General features: G+C 54.6%; 2 protein-coding genes across 15 annotated transcripts in view; one reads left to right on the forward strand and one right to left on the reverse strand.

Annotated features, from left to right (window-relative positions):
* Mpi (mannose phosphate isomerase) overlaps positions 1–9,486 on the forward strand; it is a 12,130-nt gene extending 2,644 nt beyond the window's left edge. For 3 of the 13 annotated variants that reach the window (XM_021250050.2, XM_087210233.1, XM_021250052.2), the window contains 6 exons: positions 1,714–1,914; positions 2,662–2,803; positions 3,123–3,305; positions 4,896–5,069; positions 5,663–5,871; positions 7,824–9,486. In XM_021250050.2, the coding sequence (XP_021105709.1) occupies positions 1,720–1,914; positions 2,662–2,803; positions 3,123–3,305; positions 4,896–5,069; positions 5,663–5,871; positions 7,824–8,057 (1,137 nt within the window). In that variant the 5' untranslated portion in view covers positions 1,714–1,719 and the 3' untranslated portion in view covers positions 8,058–9,486. Of the gene's footprint in view, positions 1–158; positions 247–373; positions 807–1,256; positions 1,322–1,713; positions 1,915–2,661; positions 2,804–3,122; positions 3,306–4,895; positions 5,070–5,662; positions 5,872–6,157; positions 6,800–7,823 lie in introns of those variants that run through there. The other 10 variants (XM_021250049.2, XM_004872032.4, XM_087210235.1 and 7 more) reach the window with 10 other exon arrangements.
* Positions 8,030–13,480, reverse strand: Fam219b (family with sequence similarity 219 member B). Of its 2 annotated transcripts, none has more exons than XM_013068270.3 (5): positions 13,210–13,480; positions 13,043–13,130; positions 12,357–12,434; positions 11,933–11,981; positions 8,030–10,314 (listed from the first exon to the last, which is right to left on the reverse strand). In XM_013068270.3, exons 1-5 carry the CDS (start codon positions 13,406–13,408, stop codon positions 10,153–10,155), a joined length of 576 nt encoding a protein of 191 aa, XP_012923724.2. In that variant the 5' UTR covers positions 13,409–13,480; the 3' UTR covers positions 8,030–10,152. The 2 variants fall into 2 exon arrangements, with proteins under 2 accessions (XP_012923724.2, XP_004872094.2); XM_004872037.3 differs by having other exon boundaries at positions 8,030–10,317; positions 13,210–13,468.
* Between the last annotated feature and the right edge of the window lie 482 nt (positions 13,481–13,962).

Below are 13,962 nucleotides of genomic sequence, written 5' to 3' on the forward strand. Positions count from 1 at the left end.
AAACCCCAAAAACTTGTGCGAGAGAAGGGAGGGATGCTTACACTCAAGACGCGTGCTTTCAATGGCACCCACAGACAAAAAAAAAAAAAAAAAAAAAAAAAAATGGCACCCACGGATTGTCTAGCGCCGGACCTTATTGGGGTCAGGACTACACTTCCCGTGAAGCCCCGAGGCGGGGCCCAGGTGCTGCCGGGAAGGGTGACGTGCCGGTGGCCAGGTCAGCTGCTAGGATGGCGGGACCGCGAGGTGAGCAATCTGTCAGGGTCGCGAGTGTGGTAGTGGGACTAACGCCAGCCGACCTGCCAGGCAGAGCTCTGCCCTACGGCTCCGGGGAGGAAGGGTGGGCCGGGCAGAGGCAGGACGGGATCTTGCGGTGGGGGTGTCGTCCCTCAAAAAGGCGCCCCTTGCTCCTCCGGCTTCGCCTGGGTCGGTGGAGACAGAGGGCAGTGGGCGAACTCTTCCTGCGCCTTATCTGCACCCCAGCGTGCAGATGAGATCTCCATCGGCCAGTCTCACAGATGGGAACATTGAGGCTTGCAGAAGAGAGAGGTCTCACCCCACAATCTGCAAACCATTTCCCTCTGCACCTGATCAGATCCCTCCGCTCTGACCAGACTCCGGGGACTCTAGGGCCGGGTCTGAAGCAGGGACAGGAGCTGATCCTTGTCTGTACCCCAGTGTTCCCACTTTCCTGTGTGGTGCAACAATATGCCTGGGGGAAGAAGGGCTCCAACAGTGAAGTGGCGCGGCTGCTGGCCAGCAGTGACCCGCTGGCCCAGATCTCAGAGGACAAGCCATATGCAGAGGTGAGATGTGCTGGGCCCCAATCCACCTTATGTGGATCGACTGGACACCAGAGACCAGGACACCCCCTTGGCTCTTCTGATCAGTGTAGGTCCATGGACTGCATGGTGACACCAAAAGGAGAGGTTTTGTGGTGGAAGTCTGGGATTTCCAGTGACCTCCTTTCCCCAACACCTTCCTCAACACCTTTCTCAGCACCTACTGAATTTTAATCCAGCCTTCTTAGACTTTTGTTTTGTTTTGTGTTTTGAGACAGGGTACTTGCTTTGTACTGCGGGCTGCCCTTGAACTCTCTATGTAATCCAGGCTAGCCTCGAATTTACAGCAATCTTCCTACCTCAGCCTCCCAAGTGCTGGGATTACAGGCGAGCACCACCAGGCCTGGCTTTCTTTGACTTTTTAAATTTATCTTTGGATCTTTATTAACCTGACGCATAATTCCTCCTATTTAGTGGAGAAAATGCTAAAGCCTTGGAATAGTGCCATCCACTAAGGACTCCTCTTGGAAATCCAGGAGGTATTATTCTTGTTATTTCCAATAAAAACTCGCTTAACCTAAAAGAAAAAAAAAGCCTAGAAATAAATGTATCTGAGAGTGGAGTAGTTGAATCTTAACCCCTCACAGAGCTGTTTGAGAGTCATGGCTTTTCAATGACCTTGACAGTTCAGGTGTCATTCTTTTCACTTGACGGGCAAGAAGAGTGACACGAAAGAAGGGAAATAACTAGCTGAAGGCTCCAGAGCTGATTAGAGGCAGACCCTAGACTGGGCCCTGAGTCTCCAGGGTCAGCTGTGTCCCTTGTGTCCATGATGGTGTGAGCATTTGTACCCAGACTTGACTGCCCTATGGGAGCACAGCATATCTTGGGTCCTGTGACTGATGGTGCTGGTTCTTCCTTCTCTCTGTAGCTGTGGATGGGAGCGCATCCCCGGGGGGACGCCAAGATCTTCGACAACCATGTCTCACAGAAGACGCTGGGCCAGTGGATTGCTGAGAACCAGGACTGCTTGGGCTCAAAGGTCAAAGTTGCCTTTAAGGGCAAGCTGCCCTTCCTCTTCAAAGTGCTCTCAGTGGAAACAGCCTTATCCATCCAGGCACACCCCAACAAGGTACAGGGTCATAGTGGGGTGCAGAGGGCAGGATGGAGGCAGGCTTGTTTCACAGTTCTCTCATGACTTTTACTACTGCTTTTACCCTCCCAATACCAGGCTCCAGCCCAGAGCTAAATGCAGGTCTGAAGGCTCCCAATTTAGCTCTGCAAGGACATTTGCAGGTGACGCATATAGTAGCCAAGTCTCACTGGGCCACTGATGAGGCTTTACCAGGGCAGCTTCTCTGTTCCTGGGGACCTATTTCTGATCTCCCCTCCACCAGTGCAGGTCTGTCATATCTATCATCTTCCTATCTGGCTCTCTGAAGGGTTCAGCTTCTAAGGCAGGGCAAACACCCTATTTGTGGCCTCAGCTCCACCCTTGCAGTGTTCTTCTGTACCATCCCCTGAGCCCCAGCCCAAGCAAGTATCTGTCCAAACCTCTTATTTTAGGTAATCAGGGTCAGACCTAGTGAGGGGACAGATTTACCCAAAGTCACACAGCTTGTCAGTATCAGAGCTTGTCAGCCCTAGTCAGGGTTGCTGGATTCACTGGCCACAACTCTCATAGTCTGCCCAGCTCTGCCATATTTGGCCTCTTTCCCTGCCCTGGGTTGGCTGAATCCCAGGCTTCTGCATCATGCCTTGAGTGGGTTCCTTGCCAGAAGTCTGAAGCCACTGCCTGCTGGCAGTAGGGAGGGTGGTGAGAAGGGACTGGTGGGCCTGGTGTTCCCACTAAGTGACAGCTGCACCCCACCATCCACAGGAACTGGCAGAGAAGCTGCACTTCCAGGCTCCACAGCACTACCCCGATGCCAACCACAAGCCAGAGATGGCCATTGCACTTACCTCCTTCCAGGGCTTGTGTGGCTTCCGGCCTGTGGAGGAGATCCTGACCTTTCTGAAGAGTAAGGTTGGACAGGACACCGAGAACATGTGTACCAGGTCTGGGATGTATGGGTGACCCAGGCAAAGGCAGGCAGTGACAGAGGACAGAGGCTGAATGTCACAGGGTCTGAAGGGTTGGTTGTGCTCATGAAATAGTTTTTGGAGGCACACTGGTGAGACCAGGCTTGGGAGGGGTTGTTGAGGGCTAGTGGGGAGCAGCTGCCCCGTACTGCAGGGTTTGCTTAGTGTGGCCTGGCTCCTTGCTTAGGGAGGGGTGGGGAGGCCTCATACTGCTCCTCACTCCCATGCCTGTTACATCCCTGGACTGACTTCTTGCAGAGGTGCCAGAGTTCCAGCTCCTGATTGGGGACGATGCAGCCACACAGCTGAGGCAGAGTGTGAGGAGTGACCCCCAGATGGTGACCTCGGCTCTACGAAGCTGCTTCTCCCACCTGATGAAGAGTGAGAAGAAGGCAGTGGCAGAGCAGCTCAATGTGTTGGTGAAGCGTATCTCCCAGCAAGGTGGGTGCAATGCCCTGGCTTGGGCTCCCCCCACGATGAGGCTGAGGACAGGATTCTCAGCCTCTTTGCACAGGTGGGACACTAAAAGGGGCCCAACCTAACTGGCCTGTTAGCCAGGCCATTTCTTTCACTACTTTTGGGGAGCAAGGCCCTGACAGTCACTTTTCCCCAGATGGCTGGAGAGAGTCTGGCCTAGGAGACTGTTCCAGTGCCTTCTGCCAGCTGCTTCCCATGGACAATCTTATGTTGAGGTACTGAAGAGCAGGAAGGGGACAAATCACTTCTCTGCTCTAGAAGACAGATGCTTAGGGCTGCCAGTCATCAACCCTTCTTATACTCTCCTGTGGGCCTGACCTGTTCTAAGGAGTTCAGGAAGTGAGCACAGGTTTATGGGTGTGGCTGTATCACATCCATAATTAGGTGGAGGAGTTGATACAAGTTTTAGGAACATAGGCAGACAGATGCCCAGGTGTGAGCCAGTGTGGCTGCTGAGAAGGCTGCAGCTCCTGAGCCTGCCACCCTGCACTTCTCCACGTGGGCCCAGAGCTTTCTCTGGTTTTATCTCTGCACATTTCCCCTGTTGTGCCACCTCCAAGCCCCAGGCATTATTTCTCATAGCCAGACCCACCTTTTCAGGTTTGGTGGTGGTAGTTTCAGGTGTTTTCTCTGCCATTCAGTCTCACAGCAGAATCCACGCTCGTCCCGCAAGCTACTGAAGCTGCTGTTCTGTATCTGTTGTCACCCTCGGCACCCCTCAGTCTGTTGTCCTGTGCTTGCTTGCTGGAACTGGGGTCTTCCCAGGCCAGGACCTGAGTCTGGCCTTCATGTTCACCCTGGTGCCTAGCAGAGTAGCCATTCACAAGTCTCTGTATGAATTGGGACCCACCTTAAACCTGGCAAGCTAGCTCCTTCCTTGTGGTGCTACACACTTGGCTTTTACTTACAAAGACCCTCCCTGCTCCTATGCTCACCCAGCCCTGGGCTGCCCCTCGAAGCAGCCTGCCGCCTGGGGCTGTAACCCAGGTGAGCTTATCTTCTTCTGGGCCATCTAAAGACCCATGGCCCTTGGCACATTGGGCCTTGTGCATTCTGGGAAAGATACTATCTCAAGTTGCCTGGGTCTGAAGCATTTCCTGAGACACAGGACTTTCAGTGCTAGGAAAGGGAAAATCCTGGGCTCATGTCTATGGAACAAAACTTGTAGTTCTCAGGCAGGGGACATTTGGCAGTCTACCAGAGACTTTAGTTGTCAAAGCCTGGACTGGGGGTGCTAGTGGTATCTTCTGCATGAGGCCGAGGACGGTGCTAGGCATCCAACAATGCACAGGACGCCCTTGCAACAAAAAAGTGTCTTGCCCAGTGCCAGCTATGCCGAGGTTGAGAGATCTTGTCTTGAAAGGCCCATACTCTGGCCCTTTAGAAGCCAGTGCAGTGCCAGGCATGAGACAGACCAAATGTGGTGAGAGATGGCATCTGTGTGGGTGGAGGGCCAAGGAAAGATTGACCCCAGCTGGCAAGACTCCTAGCCACTGTGGGGCTGAGAACACTGCCAAGTGTCATTAAGTGCCGTGGGTACTTTGTGACCCTCAGTGTCAGCTGGGAACAACATGGACGACATTTGTGGGGAGCTTCTGCTGCGGCTACACCAGCAGTACCCAGGGGACATCGGCTGCTTTGCCATCTACTTTCTGAACCTGCTCATCCTGAAGCCGGGCGAGGCCATGTTTCTGGAAGCCAGTGTGCCCCACGCCTACCTAGAGGGAGGTGAGCCCCTTGCTCTTGTCCTGTGGGCTTTGTCTGCCCATCTGGATGAAAGAGGACAGGGTGGTCAGGGAGGCTCTCACCTAGCTGACCCAAGGGTGCTCATGCTCAGCATTGAGTGGCTAGTAGGAATGAAGGCAAGTCTGGCAGTGGATACTGCTTAGAATCTCCCATAGCCTGGAGTTGATACTCTGATGTTAGGCCCAACAGTGAGCATGGGGCCCCAGGCTGCCTTGTTTCACTCCTACCCCACATGCCTGTCCTATGGACCTGGGGATTTTCACATTAAATGTGTGTTGCCCCAGAGCATGTCACACTATGACTGCTAGCTTACCCACTCCCACACAGGGCTGTGTCACAGCTGTGGGAGATGAGTCACAGGTCTGGGGCCCCTAGGGGTTAATGTGGCTCCCCCTGGCTGTAGCAGGGGGCCTGTCACTTGCTTTTGGTGTAATATCTTAGTGCCATCCTCCTGGAAAATGCTCTTCACACAGTTTCTCTAACCCTACAGGGGGCTTCACTCAGGTTAGGGGCCCACCCCTGGAGTGCCAGACTTTGGGGCATCAGCTTAGCATGTGACAACTGTATGTCCCCAGATTGTGTAGAGTGCATGGCGTGTTCAGACAACACGGTGCGTGCCGGCCTGACACCCAAGTTCATTGATGTGCCAACCCTGTGTGACATGCTCAACTACACTCCCACTCCCAGCAAAGACAGGCTCTTCCCCCCATCTCACAGTCAGGAAGACCCCTACCTCTCCATCTATGACCCCCCTGTGCCGGACTTCACCGTGATGAAGATGGAGGTGAGGGGGTGTAGGTTGTGGTGGGTGTCCTCGGTACAGCGTGACCAATCTGGGCATGGCTCACAGTGCAGTGTATACCTGGGGCTGGGGGTTCTTTCTGTCCGGCTCCTGGGTGGGGCAGCTGTCGGACCTATCCAGTCTGTACCAGGGACAGATGTGGCCTCCACGCTGACAACCTGAACTGTGGGGAGGAGGTGGCAGAGCTGCTGTCCCTGGCTGCCCTCAAGGTCATCCTGAGCCTGGACCCATGTCTGGGCTGAACTGTTCAATTTTTCTTCCTGCACAGGTCCCCAGCTCTGTCACTGAATATAAGGTCTCAGTGCTGGACTCTGCCAGCATCCTCCTGGTGGTGAAGGGGACAGTGACAGCCAGCTCACCCACAGCCCAAGCAGCCATCCCCCTGCAGCGTGGTGGGGTGCTCTTTGTTGGGGCCAATGAGAGTGTCACACTGAAGCATACTGCATCCCAGGACCTAGTCCTATTCCGGGCCTGCTGTCTGCTGTAGCAGCCTCAGGCTCCTCGGCTGTCCCCTGCTGGTCACCAGTCCAAGCCCCTTCCTGCTCTGCAGTCTGTGGGTACACAAGAACAGGGCAGCGAGGCTGCAGGTAGTGACTCCAGGGCATGACCAACCTGAGCCATCTTTGGGACAAGGCTGACACTCTTTTCTCATTAGCCCTCACCACACCTGAGCCTGGCAGTGTCAACTCCAGAGGTCATAGCTCTGTGCCACCCACAGTATCAGGCTATCTGGTGACACCCGTGGTCCTTGCTTAGTTTAGCCCTCAGCAGAGCTGCTAGGAGCAGCATTCTTGCCTGCGGCTGCTGTCCCCAGCTTCAGAGGACAACAGAGGAAGGGCGTGAGGACTTGTGCTGCTGGTGCCCTCCTGCACTGTCTAGGCAATTAAAGCTTGCTGTGTTGAGGCTGTGAGCAGAGCATTCACCTCTGTGTTCTGTCCCTGCAGTAGGCTGGAAGAGTCCTCCCTGGATGGGGCCCCAGGCTTTCCTTTATTCCTGCTCAGACAGCTCCTGGGGGTGGCTGGCCCAGCTCCAGAACCTGTAATGGAAGGAGTAGGCGAGGAAGCCAGCCTCAGCCTCAGCTGCACACTTACAGGCAGGCCTTGGGCCCTGCAGAGATGGAATTGAGGGGTGACCAGTCAGCACCCCGCTCCTGCAGCACTGTCCAGCACTTGAAGACTGGCAGGCCAGGTCCAGCTGTGCATATTTCTTTGAATCCTGGATGAGACAGTAAAGCCAAGTGCTTCACCAGACAACATGGCCTGCAAAGATGGAAGTGTTTCCATGCTAGGAATCAAAGCCAGGGCTGGTCCAGGGATTTAGCTCAGTGGTTCCGCCACCTGCCTCACAAGCCCAAGTTCCTGAGTTCGATCCCCCGGTACCAAAATAAGCCCCCAAAAACAAAAAACCAGGGCCTGTGTGCTAGGCAAGCACTCTGCCACTGAGCTGAAACTACTGGCTGTCAGCCCTTCCAGAAAAACCTGACAGATTCAGTCATTGCAGACTACAGGGCCTTGGGGACAGAATCATCCAATTCTCCCCCCAGGGCTGGAACCCTGCAAGAGGCTGCTCCCTTCTGTGATCTCACTGAGATCTCTGGCCTGTAGTATTGACCCTGTCACTGCAGACTCAGCAAAGCCAGGCCACTGGATCTCCCTCCCTGTAGGATAAGGGTGTAGCCTCAGGAAGCTCCTGCCCATACTAGAGCTCCCACAGATGGGAGTTCCAGGAAACCACCTTAGAAAAGGTTTTGGTGGCCAGGTGTGGATCTCAGCATACTGGGAGGCTGAAGCAGGGAAAGCACGAGTTTGAGCCCAGCTTGGACAACTTAGCAAGACTATCCCAGAGGAAAAAAAGGGCTGGGGATGCAGCTCAGAGTGAAAGTCCTGGGTTCAATCCCTAGTTTTATTTTTGCCTCTGAAATTTCTTTGGTTTAGGAAAGAAAAAAAATGAAAAGAAAGGGTCTGCTAGAAGAAACCCATTCTGAAGGCAAGTTATCTGCAAGGCCACATGGCCTCCAGGGAGACAAGAGGAACAGCAGAGAAGCAGAGGGGGCTCCAGGAAGGGCCACGTGGTTGGTCCACCAGGTTATGTCTTCATTTCAGAATATCCAGACCTTAAAAATCCCTGACACAGACACAGCTCAGCTAGCATGGGTGCGTTTATTCTGAGCATACAGATGAGGGGTCTGTCGAGCACTGTGAACACCAGGTAGAACCACTCCTGCCTGAGGAGCCCCAGGCACCCCTCCCCCAGGGGACTATCACCTGCAGAGCATCCCTCACTCTGAATTAAGGCAGTGTGGCTTTGGGCACATTGGTGCCTTAATTGGTGGTATTTGGTTGGTGGCCCCACCACAAGGCCCCCTGCAGGCCTCCCTAATTCTGGAACATCCCCTCCAGGAGCTGTTCGAGCACCTAGGGTTGATTGCAGCAACGACCACCAAGAAGACATGGCTTGGGTTCCCAAATACCCAGACTACTCTGTTCTAACCAGGACCTCAAACATAGACCCACATGTGACTTCCATGTCCCACTCGGGGCTCATGGAGTGTCCCTGCCCCCCAGCCTCTACATTGCACTGTCTGCCTTCAATGAGGCCTGCACATGGACTCTGCTGGGGACAGCTCAGAATGTGGGCTGCCTGGGTTGTTACAGAGTCCCACTGCAGAACAGAGCAGCCACTACCTCCCCTATCCCAGCCCCAAGCTGATGGGCCTTGGGTCTCTGTCCATCTCCAATCCTGCGATGCTGCCAGCAGCAGAACAATCAGCCATGGCCCAAGGTGCTGTGTACTCAACCTCCCAGTCTCACAAAAATAGAAGCTTACCAAGCCCTGCTAGGATGGCCTTCCCATGGACAGTGTCTGACAAGGAACAGACTGGGCTTTCTCTTCCTATCCGCCTCTTCTGGTGGAGACTCAAGAGTCTCTACCATCCCTCAGTAGTCACAGAACATGGGGGGAGTGAGAGACTGGATGCTCCACACCCTCACCCTGACTACCATGCACCTTGAGCTGTGAACCCTATGCACCTCCTTTCCAACTGCACCACACCTGAGTGAGGCAAAGGGGGCAGATTGTAGAATTCACTCCAGAGGGAGGCTTGGGGTAGCAAGAGAAATTCTCGAGCAGGGTCACAGTGCTCGTGACTGTCAGCAGTGTTCACCCCGGGGCTTGCTTTATAGCCCAGTCCATGTGGATTTTTCCAGGGCCTCACACACTAGGCAAGCACTGGTAGAGGCACATAAGAGTCGACTGTAGGGTGGCCCTGGCTCGAGAGGTCTCTGCACTGGCCGCTGGATTACTGCTCATGGGAGCTGGCTCAAGGTCTCTCCTTCCCATTCTGCCTGATTGCTTGTCTCCATCCAAGCCACACACCACACACCAGTGCACCCTGGGGACCCACTGCTGTCTCCAGAATATAAAAGGGTGAACAAAAAGGCATGAGACTGCCCTTGCAATAGCTCCCTCTGCTGGGAATCACAAAAACTCCAGGTATCTGGGGCCAGCTCCAGTACCTTCAACCCAACCTCAGCTCAATGGGTGGAGAAGCCAGCCAACACCTGGGAAATACAAATAAATAAATATGTCTAGGATGAAGGAGTTTTCCTCTAACTAAGGGGGTGCCGACCAGAGTTAACCCACTAGACAGCTGTCCCAGGTCCAGGGATTCTGGAAGCCATGATCCTGTTAGCAACCTGCTGTTTCTGCCATAGCCAGACAGGTGGGACCTGAAGGGGGACAGAGGGACCTGGTTTATGATCTTGAAGATCATACCTGTGAACCTAAGAGACAGGAAAAGGAGGACAGCATATGGAAATTCCTTTTCAGAGTCCCAGCTGTGAGCTATGAAGTGGTGTCTTCTACCTCCACACAATGCTGCCCAGCACGACTCAGACACAAAAACTGTCCCTTCCCTTGAGAACCATGGCAAACACCAATCTATGTCTGCAAGTGCATTTCTCAGCCACCTCCATCAGCCACCATGTGAACACTAATTCCTCTGCTCCTGCCCTTACTAAAGCAGCTTTTCCAAACTCACAACAACAGAGGAAACTGCAGAATTCCACTCATCAATCCTATGGCCCAGATGGGCCTCTGGCCCAAGAAGCACTGGGTGAGGGCTCCCTGTAAGTCCCTGACCACAGAGGGCTGTGTCTCCAGCGATTCTGGGCCAACAGCTGTCCCCACAATGTTCTGAGCTATGAAGGCCAGCAGGTTGTGTCTGCTACATGGTGAGCAGGCCTTGTGCGGGGAGGCTTCTGTCTATTGGAGGGTACAAGAAGAGTCCCCAAGGCAGCACCAGCAGCAAGAGCATGTGGAGGAGGCCATAGGCTTAGGGGGAATGAGGTCCAGGTCCTCATCATCTGGAATCTCATCCAGGTGGTAGCCATCCTGTAGCAGCTGCCGGTTCATATCCTGGTTCACCTGCTGAAAGAGGGCAAGGTGGGAACTGTAAGCCAAGATGCCAAGCAGAGATAGCTGCTGCCCACATTCCCATGCTGGAGCTTCCGGTCCACCCTCCACCCCAAGCCCACTCCATAGTGTCCCGGAACTACAGGAAGCACCACTTTCTCCAAATTGTGCCTTCACTAATACCCTCCAGGCCTCACATCAGGGACCCCCAGGGGACTATCACTGAAGAATCCTGATGCATTTGATACCAGTTTCAAATTCTAGACCATTTGATAGTCATTTCCCTGACCCTTCCCACAGGAACCCAGATGTCCCTGTCAAGGCTGAAGGATATGAGACAATGACAATAGAACAATGGGCTAGAGTAGTAGAGGAATATGGGTTATAGTGGGAGGGGGCAGGAAGCAGCTACACTGCCTGTTAGACCTGTCATCTTTCCTGGCCCTGGCCCACAGAGCTAAGTCCCTGCAATATGGAACCAGTCAGCCTGGTCTCACCAGTACCACTGGGCAGACAAACTACATGAGGCTAGAAAGTGAAAGACTTCCTTTGGTTCTTGGCTAAGTTTACTTTTGTTTTAATAATCTTAGCCTCTCAGACATTCAAGGAGAACACTGTGTCCAAACTGCCTAGTTTTTCTTTCATAGGAACTCAAGAGGTTACCCAATGGTTTCCTAGAGAATAGGAAATGCTGGTGGTGCATTTATATCCCCAGCATTCACCTCCGTCAAAGGGAGCAAGTTGCACATGCCAGAACTTTTAAGAGGTGGGGTCTCTGTGTTGCCCAGGCTGACCTTGAGCTCCTGGGCTCAAGTGATCCTACCTCAGCCTCCTGAGGAGCTGGGACAACAGGCATGTATGTGCCACTGTGGCTGGTGGAGAACCTGGTTTGTGTCTGGGATGATCACTCTGAAAAATGCCCGCAAGGCCAGCCCAGGCATGTCTCAGTCTGAGTTCCCACAGATGGAAGAACTGAAGGAACTGAAATTGTTTGGCATGGAAGAAAACAAGCTTGGTGGAAGATGGGTGGGGAGGGTTGAATGACTACCTCAGATAAAGGAGTCAGTCAAAAGGAAGACTAGAGGAGGATCTTAAATTCAAGACCAGCTTGGGCACCTTAGCAAGACCCTGTTTCAAAGTGGCAGAACACTTGTCTAGCATGCATGAGGCCCCGAGTTCAATCCCCAATACTGCAGAGGTGGGATGGATAGTTACTGTTTGACACTGGAAGGCCTAGTGGTTCCAGGCTTCAAGAAACATTTTAGATTAACAAAGCTACTGAAGAAGGGTTTGTGTGTGTGCTGGAAGGGCAGCAAGCAATGCTTCTTAAAGGTAGTAAATACATAATTACAACAAGCATTCAAGCAAGCAGAGACTAGTCAATCCTTAGCCAGAATCTTTCAAGAGGAATCATCTCCAACACTGAGGATGCATGGTCTCCTGGTTGTCAACAGCCCTCCTAAGAAGCCTATACCTCTGTGGGGGAAGAGGCTAGAGTGGAAGAGCAGAGAACAGACCAGAAGTCTGGTACAGTGCTGTCTGTGCACACAGCAGGCACCACACCCCATTTGCCAGTGGTGGTGAGGCTGCCCACAGTGTGGCCCCATGCAAAAGGGTGCTCTGGACTTGCCTCGGCAGAGGAGTACCCGGAGGAGTATCTGGATTCCTGCTCCCCATCACTAGGAGAAGAGGAACACAGTCAGATCAGGGCAGGCCCGAGGAGCACAGTGGTGGACAGTGAGATGGAAAGCGTGCAAAGGGGTCCGTGTGATTTGACGCTGACCACAAGCCAGAGCACTCAACGAAGAACCAGCGGAGAGTGCAAATGCTGCCTCAGTGGGCTCCAGCAGGAACAGGGTCACTCTCACTAATGGTGCAGACCTAACAGGTCACGGCGGTTCCCCCAGGACACATGGGTGCTCAGACCCTAGAGCAGTGTGACTACCCAGCCATCCTGGGAAGGGCCACCCTTGGGTGTGCACAGGGCCTTCGAGGAGGTGGGAAACAAGCAAAAGCACAAGGCTGCTGCAGTGCTCTCCCAGGGGCACGCTCACCTGTCAGAGTCGAGGGACACGAGGTTCTCATCCGGACTCTGGCTCAGAGCAGTATAGCCCTTGTTAAACTTCACTGACCTGAGGGACAGGGAGGAGAGACCAAGCACAGATGAAAGCGCAGGCACTGTGCAGGGAAAGCCGGAGTCCTAGCTCCCGTCTAACTGGACACAGCTTCTGCAGCTCCAGCACCTGGCTAAGCATCTCAGGGTACACAGGCCCCACTCCTTGCCCCACAGTGCTCCTGGGAAAAAGCACCCCCACACCTTATTTAACCAGAGAACCAAAAGCCGCAAATCTGTGGGCAAATCTCTTTGCCTCTGCGGGTTTCAGCTCTTAGCTGCAAAAGGGAACCACTGGACGAGGTCCTACCCAGCTTGACAGCTGGACCAGAACGCACCACTGGCCTTTTCCAGGGACTGTCCATTCTCTCCTGGGGCCTGTAGCCACAAGCTCCTCACTCAGACACTCCAGGAAGGACCCTGGCACTGCCTGATTCCCTCCTTCCAAAGCCCCTTCCTGCGGACTGTCACTGCCATTAGGGGAGAGAGGAAGAGTTGCTCCTCTTCCATTTTCCAGAGAGTGAACCCAACGGCGCGATCAGAGGAGCCCCGGACGCAGCCGTGACCTCGAAGCTGAAGACAGCCTTCAGGGATGCGGGCGGCCCGGGGAGGTGTCGCCGCAGAGACCTTTTCCCTGTAGAGTCGGGGAGGCTAGGCAGGGCGCTCAGAACGCCCTTCCTCCGCAGCATGGCCTTGGCCAGGTCCCGGTGCTTCTCTGGAAGGCAAAGGGCCGGGTCAGCCAGGTCTCCCTGACCCCCTTTCCCCCAGGACCTCCCGGGACCCGCCCCACGCACGCAGCTTGGCCTGGACGGATGGCGCGCGCGCCACCGTGTACGGCCCACGCTTCTCCACGGCCGCGGGCGCACGCTCCCCGCCTCTTCTTCCCGAGGACAGCCCCGCAGCTCCTGCCGCGTGCTCCGCGCCCGAGCCCGGCCGGGACCCGGCAGTGGAAGCCCGAGCCGCACGGCCGCCGCCGGCCTCCGCGGTCGCCATGGCCAAGTCTCACACCGCCGGCGACGCCGCCCCGCCCCGAGGCTCGCGTGCCGGCTGGGGCGGGCGCTCCGGCAGCAAGATGGCGGCGCGCAGGCGTGGGCTGCCCCTCGGCGCTGTCCCATAGGGCTGCAGGGTGGGTGGCACAAACAGTTCCTCCCTGCGAGGGGCGGAGCAGGTTCTGTTCTTCTAGTTTGGAGCTCTGCAAGGTTGAAATCCTCCTGACCCTGGTGCTGTCCCGGCTCTCAGTTCTGTCTCCAGTGAGAAAATTATGTTTATTCAGCGCCACGGGTGTGGGACTGTAATCCCAGCACTCAGGAGAATGAGGCAGAAGGATCACTGAGCTTGAGGGCACCCTGGACGACCTAGCGAGGTCTCAAAACAAGAGTCAGAGGCAGAGAGGTAACAGCCCCTGCTCCAGAATAGGAAACAGGTGCGAGAGGTTCAGGGAAGTGACACTACTAGTGACAGTGTCTGGGCAGTTGGATCAGACGCCAAACCCCACGTTTTTGCTTTTGCGGTACTGAAGATTGAACACAGAGCCTCCACACACAGCT

This window comes from Heterocephalus glaber, unplaced genomic scaffold, assembly GCF_053883595.1.
Source record: "Heterocephalus glaber isolate CG9 unplaced genomic scaffold, H.glaber_assembly_v1.0 deba00001140, whole genome shotgun sequence".
Classification (NCBI taxonomy): Eukaryota; Metazoa; Chordata; class Mammalia; order Rodentia; family Bathyergidae; genus Heterocephalus; species Heterocephalus glaber.

Excerpts from the sequence above, each read along its gene's own strand:
- Fam219b (XM_004872037.3), bottom strand. The coding sequence starts at position 13,408 with ATGGCGACCGCGGAGGCCGGCGGCGGCCGTGCGGCTCGGGCTTCCACT. Across the intron at positions 13,131-13,209 it reads ATCCGTCCAGGCCAAGCTGC|AGAAGCACCGGGACCTGGCC; the intron begins GTGCGTGGGGCG and ends TTTGCCTTCCAG. Across the intron at positions 10,318-11,932 it reads CCGGGTACTCCTCTGCCGAG|CAGGTGAACCAGGATATGAA; the intron begins GCAAGTCCAGAG and ends GCCCTCTTTCAG.